The sequence below is a fragment of the Poecilia mexicana genome, unplaced genomic scaffold (assembly GCF_051168715.1).
Source record: "Poecilia mexicana isolate PSO_F unplaced genomic scaffold, ASM5116871v1 scaffold_6, whole genome shotgun sequence".
In the NCBI taxonomy this organism is placed as follows: domain Eukaryota; kingdom Metazoa; phylum Chordata; class Actinopteri; order Cyprinodontiformes; family Poeciliidae; genus Poecilia; species Poecilia mexicana.
Window position 1 is genome coordinate 8,855,951 of NW_028263375.1, and position 19,532 is coordinate 8,875,482.

The following is a 19,532-nucleotide window of genomic DNA, read 5'->3' on the forward strand; positions in this document are numbered from 1 at the left end:
TTTTTCCAGAGCTGTAGTTCAGAAGTGCTCCTGCTGCCCCAGGATGCGTGGCGCCCTGGGTGACGAGCCACATTGAACATCTGAGAAACGTGTCTATTGTACTCTGGGATCTCCTGCATAAAATCCCATGAGAAAATAAATGAGAAAAACGTTCAGAGTATGAGCAATTAATTTTATTTATTTTTATTTTCGTCTAGCATTTAGCAGGGAACGAAAACCAAATCTGAGGATTTAATCTTTGCATGTTTCGCAGGCAGTTGCCAGTTTCATGAACTGTTGCATAACCTCGTGCTGCCCCGGCATTACGGCTGCTGGGGGATTGTCATCCAGCTGAGACGGACGCAGACGCGCATGTGCTGATGCGTTTGGCACCGATGTGTCGTCAGTTCGCTGGATGTTGACGCAGCGATCTCCAGAAGGTGTGTGTCACCGCACGCGCGCGCGTCCACGGTCTGCGCGCGCGCCCCTCCCTCTGTGACTCGCAGCATCACCGGGAGCCCAGCGATGCTGCTGTGAAGAATATATTTACGCCTCACGACCAGAGAGAGAGAGAGGCAGGCGTGATATCTGAATGCGTAATTCGCGGTGGGATGATTTGATGCGTGAGCTTGCGTGAACGCGGTCCCGTTTGGAGACATTTCCTCCCAACAAGCTGCTGATTTTTAGGTGTTGCCTGCAGCTGAGGTTGATGTGAAAACGCGTCTTTCTGCGTTGGATTTTTCCAAGGGCACCGAAATGCGGCAGCGATGAGCTGCGAGCGAGCGAGTCGGTTTGAGTTGTCAGAGTCTCATCCAGGGTTCGAGCTCTCCTCACTTTGACCACTGCCTGATTTTTTTTTTTTTTTTTTTGTGTGTTGTTTTTTTGGAGGGGGGGATGCGACGTCATGAGCCTGATCCCGTCTGACAGATGTGTTGCAGCTGCACAGGCACAGATCGTCCGATCCGGCGTGTTGTTTTAACTATGATTCTGTAAGAGGAGGAAGCCCGGAGAAAAGCGTCTTTCGACATCAATGTCCGATCCCCTCCTTGGTGCACGGACGGATCGCAGCCCGCATTTCATTTTCGGCTCTGCATAAGATGATACCTGGATCTGCCGCATCAATGCTACCGTCTGCAGAAGCCGCGAAACTGTACCAGACCAATTACGTCCGCAACTCGCGTGTCATCGGACTCCTGTGGGCCATTTTCACGATCCTGTTCGGCATCGTTAACGTGACCATCTTCTCGCAGCCCTATTGGATCGGGGATGGCGTGGACACCCCGCAGGCTGGCTACTTCGGCCTGTTTCACTATTGCGTCGGGGACGGACACTCCCGGGACCTGGACTGCCAGGGCAGCTTCACCGAGTTCTCCGCCATCCCCTCCGGTGCGTTCAAGGCCGCCTCCTTCTTCATTGGAATGTCCATGATGTTGGTGGTCACCTGCATCGGCTGCTTCAGCCTCTTCTTCCTCCTCAGCACCTCCACCGTGTACAAAATCTGCGGCTGGATGCAAGCAGCATCAGGTAGGTCCGCAAACCTCACCGTGCTTTAAATTAAAAATCAAGCTGGTTTAAGGCTCAGTCGGTCTGTTTTTATTATTTTTGATTGGTTTTGAGAAAGTCTTTTAACTACGGGTGCACCAATTGGAGTTTTCTGACCGACCTCTAAAAAGCTGGTTCCGATTTTAGCCGATTTTTTTGTCTGAAATGTGGCTAAAATAGCACACACACACACACACACACACACGCACACGCACCCCCCCCCCCCACACACACACCCCCACACACACACACACAAAAAGTTGCTGAGTTGGCAACAGTTAACTGCAAATATGGTGGACCGATGTTTCAGCCAAAAGTCGATTTCTGATCATCAGAATATAACCGAGTTTTAGGCCTTTGCTGAGGTAGAAAATTTTATTGGATAAAACTGACTTCACATGTAACCTTTAATTTCCCCAAATTAAGTAAATCTATGCTGATAATCCGTTCACCCCTATTTTAAACCCTCATGAAATACGCATTTATTTATCTATAAGCTGATCATATTAACCTATTATTGGAGTACAACAATTGGAAATAAGTAAAATATTGTCTTAAAATGTAGTTGTAGAGCGGAATTGGCTGATTTTCTCTTAATCAGTTCTGATCAGTCTAATTATGAATTTATTTCAGATTTTTTCACTTCCTGCTCATTAAATTAATCAAAACTAAGAAATCCTCCCTTTTTCCATCTCTGAGAACTTGTTGCATATTATTGACCTTTTCTTTCTTATGGTTCATTGTGTTTTCATCTGAAGAGTATGTCTGTATTTTTACGTATTTGATTGTTTTATACCTTGTTGCGCTGCAGGGATGCAGTTGTGACTATTGTTGCCTCGCAGCACAAAGGTCCAGGATTCAAATCCTGTTCAAAGTCCATTTTTATAGAGTTTGCATGTTTTCTCCAGCTTCCTCCTCCAGATAAGAAAACATGCATTTCAGCTTCATTTCTTTAGTTACTAGTGTTGTTCTCATGTTTTGCTCATTAACTGATGGAAATAAGTGCCAGAAGCCCTGCAGGAATTAAGCAGGGAGGAAAAGAAAATGTCTGGTTGGATAAATGATTTTCATATAAATTTGATCCATCAAAGCCTTAAGATTCATCTTAAACTAAAAAATAAATCTTTATATTGGAGAATATTCTTAATATAACTCTGATCAATGCTTACACTAAGAAAATATAATTGTTTAAACAATTATGTATGACAAATAAAATACACTGATTTATATTAAAAGTAATTGAAAAGCGGATGAATAATTGAATCGCGGCACGTAGAGTTCGGTCTGTGGTGTTGAAATGTTTTAGACATCTTGCTCTGAATCTGAGTTAGTTTCTGACTCCGCTGTTCTTTTTTCATGAATTGTGTCCAAAACATTTTAGTTTTTGAAAAGAAAAAACAAAAACAACTTTATTCTGATATTCCTAAATAAAAGCAGGTGGACATCACTTGGTTCAGTTTAATATATACACTAAATTACACACCAAGTAACTACACTCTGCATAATTTGAGTATAATTTATACTCGGCATAAATACTAAATATTGTTTGGACCTTAGAGTTTCACTACAGAAGGACTTTATCACAGAATAATCTCCTGCTTATGTTGCAAACTTTCTACTAAATACCCATTTAGCTCTATGAATACAACTAAAACTGCATCATTGTCCCATTTTGAGTTGCTTACATAACACACAGGATGCATCTAACCCAGTCTGAGCCAATGTTACAATGACCAGATTTCCTTCTGAGTTCATGCAATCAAATGTGTACAGTACATCTATTCTTTTTGTGGTTTTAAGAACAAATCCGAGTAAAGGTCGACGGTTGAGCTGCAGCATTTTGTCGTTTGTTGTGACTGTGGGTGAAAGTCATCATTTCATCTGAAGAGTCCAGGCTTTGCCAAGCATAAGTCCTCTCAGCAGTAACAGCAGCAAAGCTTTGAGTTTTTAGGTTTGCACTTAAAAAACTGAAAGAAGAGAAAGACAGGAGTGGGAACTATTTCCCAGAATGCTTAGCGGCATGTTTCTGTCTCCTGAGATGGAAGTGCGTTACGTTGATCTGACTCTGGTGTTTTATTAAGGCAAATGTTCATTTTAATGCAATTCTCAGTCAGCAAAGCTTGAGGATAATGTCCTGATCTCACTAAATGTTTCTGAGCTGAATTCATTGGGATGTTTAATAAAATTCATCATCAGATCAGAAATTTTGCTCAAACAAGAATTTAAATTATTCTAAAGTAAAATCAGTATTTATTTTAACTTGATATTGTGAGTAAAATAATAGAAAAATGTGGCTCTTTGACCAGGTGAGGGCAGATTTTTAGCTAAAACTCACAATTCAAGAATAATTAAGTTAAAAAACAATGTTTTAGACAACTTGTCTTTTGTTATTAAATCAACTTCATGAACTTTAATTTCTGAGTTTAAACCAAAACAATTTTCTTGTGACTTAAACTGCATTTTCCAGGCAGCAGGTGGACTTTCATTTTCAGGTTAAACCAGCTGTAAATGTTTTACAGTGCAGTTATTTTGGAACAGCTCCATCTTGAGTTGTTGTGTTGGGCTGAATTAAGGCAATAAGCTTCTCTAATGAGGCCACTGCTGGTTTCACTGCAAGGACATGAGAGAGAAAGCTAAGAGAAGAGGTGCTGGTCATGGCAGTCTGACACAGGGAGGCCTGGCTTATTAGCGCTGTCAAACATTATCACTTAGCTGATGTTTAAACTCACACCTTTCCTGAGTGGCCCACAGGAAGGACAGGTGGCCCATCAACATCCACACACCATCAGCGTGACGGTGGTAAACGGCACGTCAGCCTGCCAAGAAGAGCGCAAAGGAAAGACGAATTTGTTTTTGTTTCCTTTCACAGTTTGTCACCTTGAAGGATTTTTGGAGCGCAGTGTACGTCGAAGCTCGTGGCTCTGAATGGATATGAAATAAAAAGTGACAGAGGGTCAGCCTCCGCTTGTTTTCTGCTGCTGCTGCTGCTGCTGGAAGGCTTGGAGGACATTAATGACACAGTCAGTATTCAGGGCACTGCTCTCTGCTACATGGCATCAATCTTTCCTTCTGCTCCTGCGAGCATCATCACGGGTCACTCCACAGACGCACATGCAGAGGGATTGATGCTGCAGCTTTGAGCTAGCATGCTAACAACTAACAAGGTTATTTAAAACCAAATGATTTTAAAAAGGTTTGCAAATTTATCATTTTATATTATATACCGTTAGACGTGAGAGAAGACGTTGCATCGTTTTTATATTCTGGCAGTACATGGAAATGTTGAGATGTTTTAACCAGGAATTTGTTAATTAGATGCATCCATATTTTAACTACAAACTGCATTTTGTTGTGATTTTGTTGCATAGAGCCAGAATATAACGGACATTTGGTTCTCAATTTTCTTAACGAATGAAAATCTGAAAAGTGGGATTAGCACTTTTATTTACTCCAACACGTCTAAATAAAATTCAGGACAAAGTTTAAAGTTAAGCTAGCACTAGCTTTAAACACTAGGTTTAAAGCTAGTGCTAGCTCTAAAGCTAACACTACTAACACCAGCTAACACTGGCTTTGCAGCTTAACCCCAGTATTAGCTGGGGTTAAGCTGTAAAGCTAACGCTAATTTTAAAGCTAACACTTTAAAGCTATTTTTAACTTTAAACTGTAATGTAAAACATCACTAATGTATCATTTTACATTAGTGTTAAGCTTTAAATTAGCTTTAAAGCTACTGTTAGCTTTAGAGCTAACACTGGCTTTGTTTACTGTGAGTATGATGTGTTTAAGGATATGTGAGATGTTAGCTTTGAAGCTAACATCTTGAAACAAATCCCTTAAACACCCTTAAACAAATCGCACTCATAGTAAATCATAGTAGTGGCAGTATCATTCTGTGGTGGTTAGTTATTTTGCCAAGAAGAAAAAAGAGTTAATACTGAGATGAGAAAAGATGAAGACTAGCAGCGCTAACTGTAGCTGTATAGAGACTTAAAACACACTAAAGCTGTAATTTTGTCACTCTAATGTGACAAAATTTCAAAAATAAAAAGGGTTTGAATATTTATCAAGTTATCATTGATGCAGTGGTTTTTTACCTGATGTCAAACGTGCTAAGAATTGCAGTTGCAATTGCAGAACTGGCATATATTTCCTTCCTTTTCCTTGGAAGAGTGTTTTGCTGAATATTTAATAGTGGCCAGCGTCCAGGACTTGTTAGAAGTCTCACACCGTCTACATGACAGCTGCAGCTGAGTGCACAGATCTATGATGCATCCATAATGCCCTGGATGGAGCCAGATTCGTCTTTTAGAGCTAATTCTGAGCGTCTGCAGGTTCATGGCATGGAGATGTGACGGTGTGCATTTTCTGCTGAGCTGAGCAAACTAGGACTTTTCTCTCAGTCCTTCCATCTTTTCACCTCATCTCTTTTCACCTCTTGTTTTCTGTTCTTAAATCTGTGCAGTGTGTGTTCATCTTTTCTCCCATCTTTGAACCGAAGTCATTTTGAAACCTGCAGACCAGATAAAGAATATTTTGAGGCCATTTTTAACCACCACTACGTTTCATGCGTGTACACAGCGGCCGCTGCGGGGCTTTTAAAGTCTTACTCCAGTATAAATAAAGTATGAGGTTTTCCTTTGTAGTAAGATTTTGTATGGGAGGCACTTTCTGCCTGGTTGCTTTGAATGTAGCCTGATCTGCATGAAACAAACTTCATGTGAGATTTTGTATTTTTTCAGTAACAATTAAAGCTCCATTTCTGCTCCATTACCTACATATGTTCTTAATTTACAAATTAAAACTTCTTTCTCATCCATGCATCACTGTTTCCTCATGCAACCATAACCTAACTGCTTTAAACAGCTCTGCTCCTGACTGGCATTTTAGAAATGAAGTGACTTCTAATGACGTAAGATTTTATTTGGGAGTGTCAGAGTTTCTTCTTCGCTTGACTTTCATTTTCAAGTTGAACCACCTTCAAGTGTTTTACAGTGTACACTTCATCTCTCCTTTCCTGCCACCTTGTTAGCGTCATCAGCTCTGCTGAGAGGTTTTCTCTGAAAACGGCTTTAACGTGTCTGAGCCGCTTCAGTTTTACAGAGATGAGGCGGTTCTGTGTGGAGCAGCTTACTGAGGCAACAGGGAGCTGATCCTCTGGGATTTCCTCTTTTGCTCTTAAGATGCAGGTGATAAACACGAAGGTCCGACTTACAGAGAGGTCGGTTTATTCATCAGGTTGCAGGCATCTTTGAAGAAAACGCCACAACTGTGTAGAAATTAAACAGGACTTTTTTTTTTTATTGAAATGCAAAGTCTGACGCTGCTTTGATGGAACAACCTGACTCTGTAGATGTTCATATTCAAGGTTTTTTGTGATGAAGTGATCCTTGCAGAGCCGTCATTTGTCCTTCATGGCTCCTCAGTCGTCGTTACAACCAGGGTTTGGTTATTCATCTTACATTTTAAATAGAGAAACTGTTAAACTGAAGCACAACAGCTCTGATGAAAGGCTCCGTCACCAGGACAACCGTTATCTATCATCCACTGCACAACGATGACCTCCATGGAAGAAGGCATTTAAAAAGAAGTGGAGCACTGGAAAAATACTAAATACAAAATGTCTAATTGTCTTTTTTTCTAGAGCAAATTTCAAATAAAACAAAACTAACCTACAAGTAACTTTTCATCAGGATAAGAGCTTGTTTTCAGTAAATAATTCCTTACTATTAATTTAAAAATGTACTAGTTCTACTGGCATATTATCTCAATTATAAACAAAACATTTTCCCATGTTATAAGTGAAATAATCTGCCGAAGGAGCTAGCATTTTTCTTCAGTATTAAGCAGTTTTTAACTTAAAATGAATATGTTATCTTGATGAAAAGTTATTTCTAAGTTATTTTTTGTTTTAATTCAAATGTACTTCACCCTAGAAACCAGTCAGAAATATTTGGTAAGATTTTCTGTTTTAGCAGTGAGGACAAAGTGTTATTCTGATTTAATCAACTGAAACAAAAACAAACTGTTTGACCGAAGAAAACAAAAAGAAAACCCACCAAAAAGAAAGATATTTCTGTGGGATTCAAAACCAAAACTTACAGGCACAGCACCATAAAATGTAATTCTTTTATTCTTTTTAAATTCAACAGTTTCTCAGGGTTTTCTTTTTACCTGCATAACTGGAAATAAAACATATTTTAAGACAGCAAAGAAGTCTAATTTCTGTAGAAAAAGAGCATTTTTAATCATTGAATCATTTTATGCATTTTCTTTGCATTTTTTCCATTTTTCTGTGTTTATTCTCAGCAACAAGGCCAGGATAAAAACTCCTGTTTTATTTAGCCAAGTTTAATCAATCAAAGTTATTTCAGCAACAGGCAGTTTAAATAAAAACAAAAATACAAAATCATGCAGTCAATTAAAACATCTCATTTTCAGCCATTTCACATCAAAATGTTGGCTAATGTTTTACTTATTACGGTTCCAAAGCGACTGTAAGCAGGTGGGACTTTAGTCTTGATTTAGAGGAACTCGGTGTTTCGGCTGTTTTGCACTTTTCCAGAGGTTTGTTCCAGATTCATGGTGCACAGAAGCTGAATGTTTACTACCAAAATCTGCATGTTTGTGGTCATGTTTACTACGAACTGGATTAAAAGTGTTAGTATCTGAAGCATGTAAATAAACTAACAGCTACAGGAATTCATATTTAAATCTGATTATGGATTATGAAGCCATTTTGCTTCTGAAAGTTTTAAAAAAGCTTTAAAATGTTTTCCAGCTCCAAGCATGACGTTTGAACTGATATTTACAGTTTCTGTGTGGATATCTTGCATTTTAATGTTAGTTTATATTTCAGTGGTAAAATAAAACTGCATGGCCCTAACCTGACAGTGTGTCAAACTGGAGGCTCAGGGGCCAAATCTGGCCCGCCGTAGCTCTTTATGTGGCCCTCTAGACTCCAAAGTACATCAATAAGTCCTTCTAGTTTTTCACAAGTTCACGCAAAATTTACACAAAATCAACAGATCCCCACATTTTTTCTGATTTTATTGATATTTTTTTCTCAAAATTGGTCAAAAACACTGACTCCAGTGACTGCTGCCTCAGCCTTACGTCACCTCAAGTTATATCTGTGAAACGACGATTAATAAAAAGTCACATTTAACATCAGGGATTAGTGTAAATATTGTACAAATTCCTTACAAATATTTCAAAATTAGAACCACAACACCTGTGATTTTTCATTACAGAAAAACCACCAAATGCTGGATGGACTGATCAGTGAGAAAAGATGTTTAATATTATTTTTGAATGCTGATTTTTTTAAAGCAATTTAATGGGTTTTATTACTACATTGTGGCACAACCGGCCCTTTAAGAGCATTTTCGACTTTAGATTTGGCCCAGAATGCAGCTGGGTTCAGCATCGCTGCTCCAGCGTCTATTATCAGCGAGAACTCAAAGGTCTCTTTGATCGCCGCGCGCCTCGGCGGTTTTTATCCTCTGTGGAGGTTCAGCTGCATCTGGAGCCGTTACATAAGCGCTTTGCTCCAACCCGACTCTCTCCTGCTTCACTCGTTGCGGTTTTACAGCGAACCCCTCCCCCTCTGTGCCCCCTGCAACTCTGCTTTAACCTGAACCCGCCATGTCGGCTTCAGCTGCACCTATGCAGAGATTTTGTCACCTTAAAGGACGAATTTGATCAATTAGTAGCACATCGACAGCCTTGCATTACATGTTTCAGCGTATCGTCTGAGAAGTCTTAATTATTGAGTGTAAAGACGGATTTAACTGAGAAAGATGGATGTAATCAGTGTCGCTCTACACCCTCGTCGTTTAACTGTCAAGCTCACAGAACGAAGAAACTGAAGGGGAAGTTTGAGTCCGACTACCAGCTCAGATTAATCTAAACATTTCTGAGTTTTTTCTCTCAAATTTTTGACTTCTGGAGCCCAGAAATTTCCTTGTTTTTTCTAGAAAGTTTCTGAAATTGGTCTCAAAATTCATGAAGCTTTTAGCAAATTTTCGACTTCTGGAGTTCAGAAATTTCCATGTATTTTTCTTTAAATTTTCTGGGGTTAATATAAAAATTTCTGAGTTTTTTTTTTTTCTGTCAAATTTTTGACTTTGTGAGCCCAGAAATTTCCTTATTTTTTCTAGAAAATTTCTGAGAAGTTTGAGTCAGACTAGCATCAATGTTGAATCCATTTCAGGAGAAGAAAAAGGACGTTTCTGAGCTCCAAAAGTCAAAAATCTGCATGAAAAAAAAGAAAACAGAAAATTTCTAGAAACTCCAAAATACACAATTTTGTTCTAGATTTTTGTGTTTTTGCAGTGACAGAAACAAAGTATCGTTCTATTGCAGTACTGTCCTTTGTTAGACTTTCTTTGAGTCGCTTTGGGCCGCGACGCTGCGCCATATTGAATCAGAGCACTTCCTGCTGCCTTCACTGAAAAAAGCAACACACTTCTATGGGAGCATAATGTGCAAAACTTCCACCTGTTTTTTGAGGAGAACAGAGAAGATTTGATGAAATAAAGCCTGTGAATTGAGTTAAAAGGTAAGTTCCAGGCATGATGTGCTTGTTGGGCAAAAAACAAACAGCAGAGAAGTTTTTATTGAGTGGAATATAAAAGGATGCCTGGAAGCTTCCTGCTTCCCTCCAGCAAACCATCAAGTGTTTGCCAGTCGCTGGAGCAGAAATAGACTTGGACTGGAGACAGCTCTTCTCAAAAACACGCTCCTCTTCTTCCAGGGGAGACTGTCAGAGTCACTTTTAAAAGTTTCTCTTGCTCTACTTTCAGCTGCCTTTTTGACACTTTCACGTTAATTTCATTTTTAGAACCGTCTTAAATTGGTGTCCAGCTGTCTTCAAACATATTCAGTCCCTACTCGCCGAAAGTTTGACACATTTTCTAGCTAATTGTCTCTCATTGCTATTACAGTATCTCTTCTCAAAGCTCTCATCATGGAGACGTTTCTTTGTTCGCTGTCCCCCTCATAAGGCTTGTGCAACTTTACGACACATTTTCACACCTCATTTATTCTCACTGCATGCATAATACACTCTTAATTGCCCCATTTATCTACAAGTGATTAGGGCATATTATTGTCTCCGTCTCAGGCCATCTCTCAGCGTATCCGGTCATCGCTGCAGCCTCTGAGAAGTCTTAATTATTGAGTGTAAAGAGGGACTTAACTGTGAGAACGATGGATGTAATCTGTCTCATCGTTTGCCTGTAAAGCTCACAGAACGGAAAAACTGAAGGGGAAGTTTGAGTCAGAAAAGCTTCAGCGTTGAATCCATTTCAGGAGCAGAAAAAGAAAATCTTGTTTGGTGGTGAAAACAGAATTTTATGTGAGATTGTTATTAGCAATATTTTATGGGCATCTACTCACTTTAACTAATAAACTGTGTTTCAAAGAATCTGTAGTGAGAGGAGAATATTCCTGTCCAGGTTTGTTGAGTTTCTACATCATTTGTTTGTGATTACTAAAATCTGAGGGGCATTAAATGAAAAAAAGACTCTGAAAATGAAATAAAATACAGTTTACATTGATCTCAAGCTGCATGTTAAATTACTGACCGTGTTTTACGTAACAGATACTTTCTGCCCAATTCACATCGCAGTATACATCAAAACCGGTGACCTGCGATGGGAAACTATGGCAGATACAGGAAAAGGAGGGAGTAAATACCTGCCAAAAACTAAGAAATTTGGAGACAATATTGCACATTTTAGAGCTCTGAAATTCAAAAATTAGCAAGAATTTTTTTTTATTTTCTAGAAAAAACAATGACAATTCTGAGCTGTAAAAATCGAACTTTTGCAAATAAAAAAAAGTCAAAAAATTTTCTGAAAGTCAGAAATTTCTCAACTTCTGAAACATTCCTGTCTGAGATTAAGCTAAAATTTTCTGATTGTTTTTTTTCTAGCAGATTTTTGACTTTGAAAGGTCAGAAACTTACACTTTTTTTCTTGAAATTTTCTGAGAATAATATAAAAATTTCTCAGTTTTTTCCTCCCAAACGTTTGACGTTTGGAGCCCAGAAATTTCCTTGTATTTTTCTAGAAAATTTCTGAGTTTAATCTCAAAATCTCTCTTTTTATTTTCCAGCAAATGTTTGACTTTTGGAGGTCAGATTTTATTTTATTTCTTTTGAAATTTTTGCAGAAATCCACTCCTCCTTTGTGTAGCTACAGCAGCCCTCACCGAACAGGATTGCTGCAGAGGGTTTGGCCTGTCCGCCAGCCGCTCACTGACCTCTGCGCCTGCTGCATGGAGACAGAAACTCGTAGAGACTCGCTCTGTGCACAGGGCGAGTCACAGCAGGAGAGAACCGCTGCACGGCCCCCCGGCTCTGCCAGGACGTGGCGCTCAGCCTGAGGCTCCTGCATCCAGCCTCAGCGGTGTGAGTCACGTCAGGCGCCCAGCTGAGCCGTCACACCGCGCCTGCATGCCTCCCTCCGCCTGGAGCTTTCTCTGGAAACAGACATGCAGATGAAAAGATGACACAAATCTCTACAGGGCTGATGGGTCACCCAAATCACAAGCCTAATTTTTAGGCTGTTTTAATTAAAGCAATGAATATTGTTTTATTTTTTACACTTATTTGACTCCCCTACCTTCTGTTGTGACAAGGCAGGACTCTTAAAATACATGATATTAATATAAATCCTGCAGGATTTTCAGACTGATTATGAAACTGAGGCAAACACTCGTTTGGATATTCATACGAAACCCCACTGGGATAAACGCTCAACGCAACCAGCAGGATGTTTGCTCTGATTTTCCCCTGAAACGACCTCATCACAGCCTCAAAGCTGCCACTGTGGGAGTTTAGAAAACATTTTAAATTCTGTCCATCATGGTGAGAAAAGCCCAAAGGTGCTTTGAAAAGACATCCGCCCACCAGAGATTTCACTTTTTTTTTTCAAACTCAAATGTTTCAGACCATCAAACACATTTTAATATTTTACAAACACAACCTTAGTTTATCCCAAGTCAGTCCTAAAAGAAAAAATACATTCATCGAAGGAGGGGGGAAACTTTTTAAACCATCATGTCCTTTTGTAAAAAGAAAACCAAAAATAAGCCCAGCTAGAGGGTATTTAAGCCACTTGTTTAATGTCAGTGCATCACACTTGATTTGACTAGGCCATGCCAAAACCTTCTTTTCTATTTTAACTCTTGTCACATTTGGAAGTGGACGTATCGGTGTGCCTTGGAATATTTTCCCGCTTTATAACCCGAATGAACTTCAGCTTAAGGTCGGACGTTTTTATTCAGGATTTTCTGCAGAATTTATGGTTTGTTAGTAACAGCAAGAGGCCGAGGTGTTAAACGAGCACAGAACCGCCGTGTTTACTGTCAGCATGACGTTCTTTTCTGGATAAACTAATTGTTTTTTGGCAAAGTGCTCTTTTTTGGTCAGCTCTGCTATTTTTTGTCATTGGTGCCAATTTCCCTCAGTATTAATATTTAATCATGAACAATGAGCGTAACAGCTTTGGATGAGCTGTCAAAGTGCTTGGAAGGCATTTGTCGGGTCGACCACTGACAAGAATCCCCACTTTATTTTTATTTGTAAATAATGAAATGACTGAATTTTATCTTTTGATTTTGTAGCACGTTGTGAGAAATGTCAACGACTCGTTCCTCATCCGTTTTTGAATTTGTTTTTTGATTGTTGTTGAGATCTTGTAGCCTACTTCATGTTGTCAGACAGGTTCTGTTCCATTGATTTATAGATTCTTCGTAATCAGGTCTGAGTCTCGCTAATGAAACTGAAATGAAAAAATTGGAAAATCATAATTTAACAAGAGGGGCGATTATAATATCACATGGGATCAAGACTAGTTTGGGAGGTTTTCTTACCTTTTATTTAAATTTTTTTTTTTGTTTTACTCTCGTAAATTCCTCTAGCACACTGCAAAAACACAAACCCACCCAGTATTTTAGTCTAGTTTCTGACAAAACTAACTTACAAATAACTTTTCATCAAAATATACAAGCTTGTTGTAAGAAAATAATTCCTAATATTGCTAAATATAATAATAATAATATTAATAATAATAATAATAAATGTATTGCTAAATATTAGGAATTATCTGCAGATTATTTTAATTATAACAGAAGTAAATAATATTCCAGTGGTACTAGCTATTATTTACTAAGAACAAGCTCATATGCCAAAATGTTTTTTGTAAATTAGTTTTATCTTATTCAGATTCTAAAATACTTTATTGATCCCAAAGACAGTTAAATAAATATTAAATATGTAAACATGTTTGCACTAGAAACAAGACCAAAGATACTTTAGATTTTGTGTTTTTTTTCACTCCATACTAAATCTTGTTGGTCACAGCTTTTTAAATACAAGGAGAAAACAAAGAGAATCACAATAATAATAATAGATGTGTTTGGTAAAACTGTGATTCCCATTCTCGCTCTGGATGTGTGACCGATGAAAGAAAAGGCTGACAAAGTGTTTATTTCCATCCAACACGCAGCTCCGTCCGTAACGAGCCACAATCAGACACGCAGCTGCATTGACGGCGTTACAGCAAAACAGATTACAGGGATGTTTGTGTTGGCAAACCAGACACACAAATCCAATTTCGCTGCTGCTGTGGAGGTCACCGGGGATCCACGCACCCGTAGAGACCACCGGAGGATGTGTGACTCTGGGATTTGTTGGCCTCTTCTGGAAAATGAGGAATTGTGTTTGTGACAAATCCAGAGTCATCACGTCATCCTGTGCCATCTGCTGGTGCGCCGTCAGACTTGCCTGCAGCGCTCTGCGTACCTTAGCTGCCCTGCCTTATATAAGCTGCCAGTGTGCCAGCAAGCTTTTTTTATTTTACTTCTTTTTTTCTCCAACTGCTTCATCCCACTGTTCCCAGGAAATGGAAGAGACTCAACAAGGCAGGTGTGTGTGGGAATAGAATAGAATATACTTTATCCATCCCCAAAGGGAAATTACTTATTCGTTGACAAGCTACTCCATCTAAGGAGTTAAATATTAATAATATAAATATTGCCATAAGAAATAAAGTTTATAAAATAAATACAGCTCTGGAAAAAAAATAAATAAGAGCCCACTGCTCTGAACCCAATTAAAAACCTTGTGGTTATTCCACCAAATATTGATTTCTGAACTCTTCCTGAGTTAAAACATTAGTGTTAAGGCTAATGGCTCCAGGCAGAAATGACTTCCTGTGCCTCTCCTGGTCCATTTTGGTAAAATGAGTCTCTGGCTGAAGAAAAGAAGAAATGGAGAGATGGAGAGCAGTTCTGCCAAGAGGCTCCAGCATATGGCGGCAATGACGTTAGTATGGTGTTAGGATGGTGTCTGCACACAGGACTGAACGATGGCTCAGACCCAATCCTCACAAACTGTATCCAACACACACGTAACACACACTCTCTGGCTCGTCCTACCTCATAATCAGTCTCCTCACTCTCCCTGCCCGATCTGCCCCATCTCTCCTGAGAATGGGAGAGGTAAAGGTAAAGAGCAGGATTATGCAGTCAGTTGCTAGCTTATTTTAGCTCTGACTGACGGCTGCTTTCTGTCAGGTGTGCTGCTGTTTCTGAGAAGAGATTAATCTGCAGTTCAGCATTTAATACTGTATGTGGTGAGCATTTGTCACTGTTAAATTAAATGTTACTGAAAATACCTTAACTGATCGATGACAATCGGTTGCTGACTGAGCTAGCTTCAGCTATTTTGTATTGCTAGCCACTTCTACTTACCAGGGTAACGATGATATCAATCTCATTGTCGATGGTTTGGGCTGTCAAAATGGCAAGTTCTTCTAAGCTGCTTCTGTGACTTCAGGCGCATTTGGTTTATTTAAAAAGTAGCTTGTTTTCTCGTCATTTTCATTGTTGTAAACATTTAAAAGTCTCAGACTGCTGCGTTTTTCGACTCCACTCTGTCGGCCGTTTTCCCTCCATGTCCTCAGCCAGTCAGAAAGGAGCAGCTGAATAAGAAACCAATCACAGAGCAGGGAGCCACGCGCTCAGCCAATAGCGGTGAGCCTCAGATTTAATGGAAAAACCGAGATGTTTATGGCAGCAGATGACAGGTTAAACGTTATATACTCTCTGGACACGCACAGATTATCACATAATTTGGGACTTTGATTCAAACTGGCCTGTGAACTGGGTGCCCATATTTTGTATTTCAGGGATCTTGGAGAAAAGGAGGCTAGATGCAAATGCATATCAAACATTTGACATTTACATTTTTAATAAAAAAATAAAAAGTTAAAAGTGAACCATTTTCCTTTCTCTTCCCAGTTTTGCACTGCTCTTTGTTGTGTAACTCTAAAACATGAATAAAATACATTTACAAGTTTTAGGCTGTAAAATTATAAACTGTAGGAAAGTTCTAGTAATGTGAATATAGTAAATTCAATTGGGTAGGCTAAAGCTCTGATGTATTTAGTGAAATAGTGTCACTGTTTTTAAATTATTTTATACTGTTTTATTCTTGTGCATATGCATTAATTAATTTTATTTTGTAATCAGGTGGCTGTGTTTTGCAGATTTCTGCCCAGGTCCCTCTTGGAAATGAGATCCGATCTCAATGGGGTTTACCTGGTTAAATAAAATAAAGGAAAAGGAAATGTTTTGTTATGCAAGACTTCATCTCGTGAACTGGGTCTACCTTTTTTGTGCTGAGTAATTGAGGATTAGTGCATTCCTGGTACACGGTGTCACCAAAACATGTTCTCTTCCTGTTATTGGGGCATGCCATTAGCATTATGTAGGGAAGAGCAGTGACTGCCTCTTCCCTACGTAATGCATGGCAGGCACTTATTGTTCTACACCCAATAGAATGTCTCTTTGTGTCTTTATTTATTATTCTTCTGTCACCTTTAATGCGGCTCGCACGGCTGCGTGCCCACCCACAAAAAAGGTATCAAAACGTGCGGCTCAATCATGGTATCCGAGCTATTATTTTTATTGGGGATCAGAGTTACGATGGCAACGTAAAGCGAAAAACGAGCAAAATTTCCAACTGCCGAAACGCAGAGTGAGAAACGGAGTGAATTTTTGACCCCAAAATAATTTTGAAATCGCTCTCATGGCTGCAAAAATTGCTCTATTGGTATGAAAGTCGATCATGACATTGATACGCATGCCTGCTCCCATAAAATGTTTTCAAAATGTCCCTAGGGCTGATGGTTTTCTGTCAAGGTGCTTCAGAGTGAATTCAAGTGTCATGTGGCTCTGCAGTGTGGCTGGATTCAACACAGTACAGCGTTTAGCTGTAATGTTTGGCATGTCTAACAAAACAGATGAGTAGCGAAGCCAACGTGCTGCAGAAAGATGTGATGTTTTTAGTTCAAGCAAGATAATAGAAACAGAAAGAGGAACATAAACAGCCAAAGGGCTGTAACCTACGATGAGGCTAAAACAGCTTTCTCTGCTACATTCCTCACGTCAGTCCTTTAAGACAACTGCCAGGTTAAGCATTTCACCCAAGACATCTTCAGGTCTCTTCTGCTATCACAGCTGCGGAAACATGTAAACATTATTTCTGTTTACAGAAATACAAAAACACAGCAGATTAATCAGTAAATAAATGGTCAACAGTATCATCAGTTCCATCAAAAATGAAATTAAATAAGGCTAAAAAGAAAATTTTCTGTAACAATCTCTCACCTGCTTCACAGCTCTGTAGCTCTACTCACTCCACCTGAGCCTCCATGTAATATTCATGATGGTATTGCAGAATGTGTTGGGGGGACACATAGAAGGATCTAGAAAAAGAAAGCATGAGAGAGCACAGAAGCAGACTTTCCTCTCATCTTCTTCATTTCCTCCCACTGTCCCTCAATCACAAAGCAATGAAACCAAATGCTCAACAAAACTGATAGATTGTTATGTAAACAGCAGTTCAGACATTTGCCAGTCAGTGCATTTCAGTGTGTGTAACCAGAAGAAGAAAGAAGAGAGCCTGCTTCAGAAACAGCAGTCCTCTTTTGGATTTAAACGCACGCGTCGGCCGCAGTGACGTTCGCTTTGAAGCCGAATCCTGAGGCGCGTTTGACAGACAGTGATCCTACAACATCTTACGCTCTGGTGGAGATGAGTGACTCAGGTGCTTGTGAGGCCGTATCGCTGCCTGTCAGGGCCACGTTTAAGTCTCCCCTGTGTGAAATGGGTTTGTTGTGTAATCTGGCGCTGCTGCCTGCTACAAGCCAAGTGAACTCCGTTCATTCATAAAAGCTGAACTTGTAGAGCAGCACTAATGTGGCTGCAGCAACCCAGAGTTTGACACCAATGTTTTGTTGCATAAGAGGGAAGGGGTTTGTACTAGCTTGAAAAGATATCAGGTGTGAGCTGGTGAAATTAAAATCAAACCAGAAACAAAATGTGTTTTTTGGGGTCTTTATTCCCAGACATAATTATTAAACACAATTTGGAGAAGTGCACAAAATAAATATTAAAATAACAATAAAACATGAGCATAAACAACTGCAGAGGTCTCCATCTGCCTACCAATAAATGATTTTTACACTGTAAAATACTTCAGCCGCATTGAGTTGTGTCTACTATCTAAAAAACAATGTTTGGACAACTTGTCTCTTGTTGTTCTTTAATTTCTGAGTTTAAACCAAAACAATTTTCTTGTGACTTAAATTGCATTTTCAGGGCAGCAGATGGACTTTCATTTTTCAAGTTTGTTGTATTTCAATAAATATATCTGGTCTATTATCTAACTTATGATGTTACAACTAGTCAATGATTAACTAGGATCTGAGAAAATAATTGATTTTGACGTTGAAATTGACGTTTTTCTGACTCTGTTTAGGTTTTTAAAAAGCAACTAAAAACATTTTTATTTTCCCAGTCTTTTATTTCTTGATTTTATTGTGTTTCTTGCGTTGGCTTTATGTTTTGTATGATTTCTATTGTGCAGTGCTTTGTGATTTTATGTCTGTGAAAAGCGTTTTATAATTAAACTTTACTAACTTATTTTAATTGTCTTCCACCCACTGAAATGCTAAAAGTTGTTCTCAGACTTCTTCTTACTGAAGGCTCCCGACCAAAAGCAACCAGTGAGAGCCAGGAGGAAGGTCTTAGCGCTGTCAATCAATCTAGTGTACTCGCTGCTCAGTGTGCTAATGGCGGAAAAACAACTTATTGTTACAGGAAAACCGTTTATCATCAGTGGCCATGCTAACTAGCCTAGCATTCACTCCAAGCTATGCTATCTGCTAAAAGATAGAAGGTTGTCATGTGAGTAGAGTACAGTTATTCATTCCTAAGAGTTCGTCCTCTGTGGCGTCTTGAGTTTTCAGTGGTTTGCTGGTTGAGTAGTTTTTGCTCTTTGGATTTCCATGTCAGTATGAATTAGTAATGACAACAAAAACCGGAGGGATAAAGAAGTAACATCTACAACAGATGATTCCCACTGTTTCTAAGGTATGCTGCATAATCTGGAGCAAAGATACGGCTCTATAATTCCTGCACTGCTCACTTTCTCACACGGATATATCTCTTAATAATTGATGTAGGTCAGGAGTATTGGGGCTGCAGAATAACTAACAAACTGCAGTGTCTCTGTGCTGCGAAGGATTTGTGAGAAATATATGAATATTCCCTTTTAAGTTTGTGTGGTAGGTGGAAAACTACAACAAACACATCATCAAGAGATGAAACGCTAAAAAGTGTTTAGGGAGATAAAAAATAGATGATTTTATTATTTATGTAGACTGCACTCAGGATAAATGTACACTCAGCTCCTGAGTGTACATGTACAGCAGCACCGCCTCAAAGGAGAACCGCATTCAAATTAAAGATGAGAGGAATTTTACCCTTCGGGCCAAAACTAACAGAGACCAGCGCAGGCTCTTGAATTTCTGCTGCTGCAGCTTCACCTCAGAAAGGAAACTCATTTTAAATGAACATTTGAGAGTCTTTACACTTCAGAGAAAGCTAAAAGCTGTATGATTTCAAGAGACGTGGTCCAGGTTACAAATTCG

At 39.2% G+C, this 19,532-nt stretch overlaps 1 protein-coding gene across 1 annotated transcript; it reads left to right on the plus strand.

The window, feature by feature from the left end:
* Positions 1–217: 217 nt before the first annotated feature.
* Positions 218–12,031, plus strand: LOC148158632 (LHFPL tetraspan subfamily member 3 protein-like). Its single transcript, XM_088006715.1, has 2 exons — positions 218–1,503; positions 11,724–12,031. Exons 1-2 carry the CDS (start codon positions 1,077–1,079, stop codon positions 12,029–12,031), a joined length of 735 nt encoding a protein of 244 aa, XP_087862841.1. The 5' UTR covers positions 218–1,076.
* Positions 12,032–19,532: the final 7,501 nt, after the last annotated feature.

Bases quoted from the DNA above. Each gene is read 5' to 3' on its own strand.
- LOC148158632 (XM_088006715.1), top strand. From the start codon at position 1,077: ATGATACCTGGATCTGCCGCATCAATGCTACCGTCTGCAGAAGCCGCG. The intron at 1,504-11,723 runs GTAGGTCCGCAA...TCCTTTGTGTAG, and splicing joins CTGGATGCAAGCAGCATCAG to CTACAGCAGCCCTCACCGAA.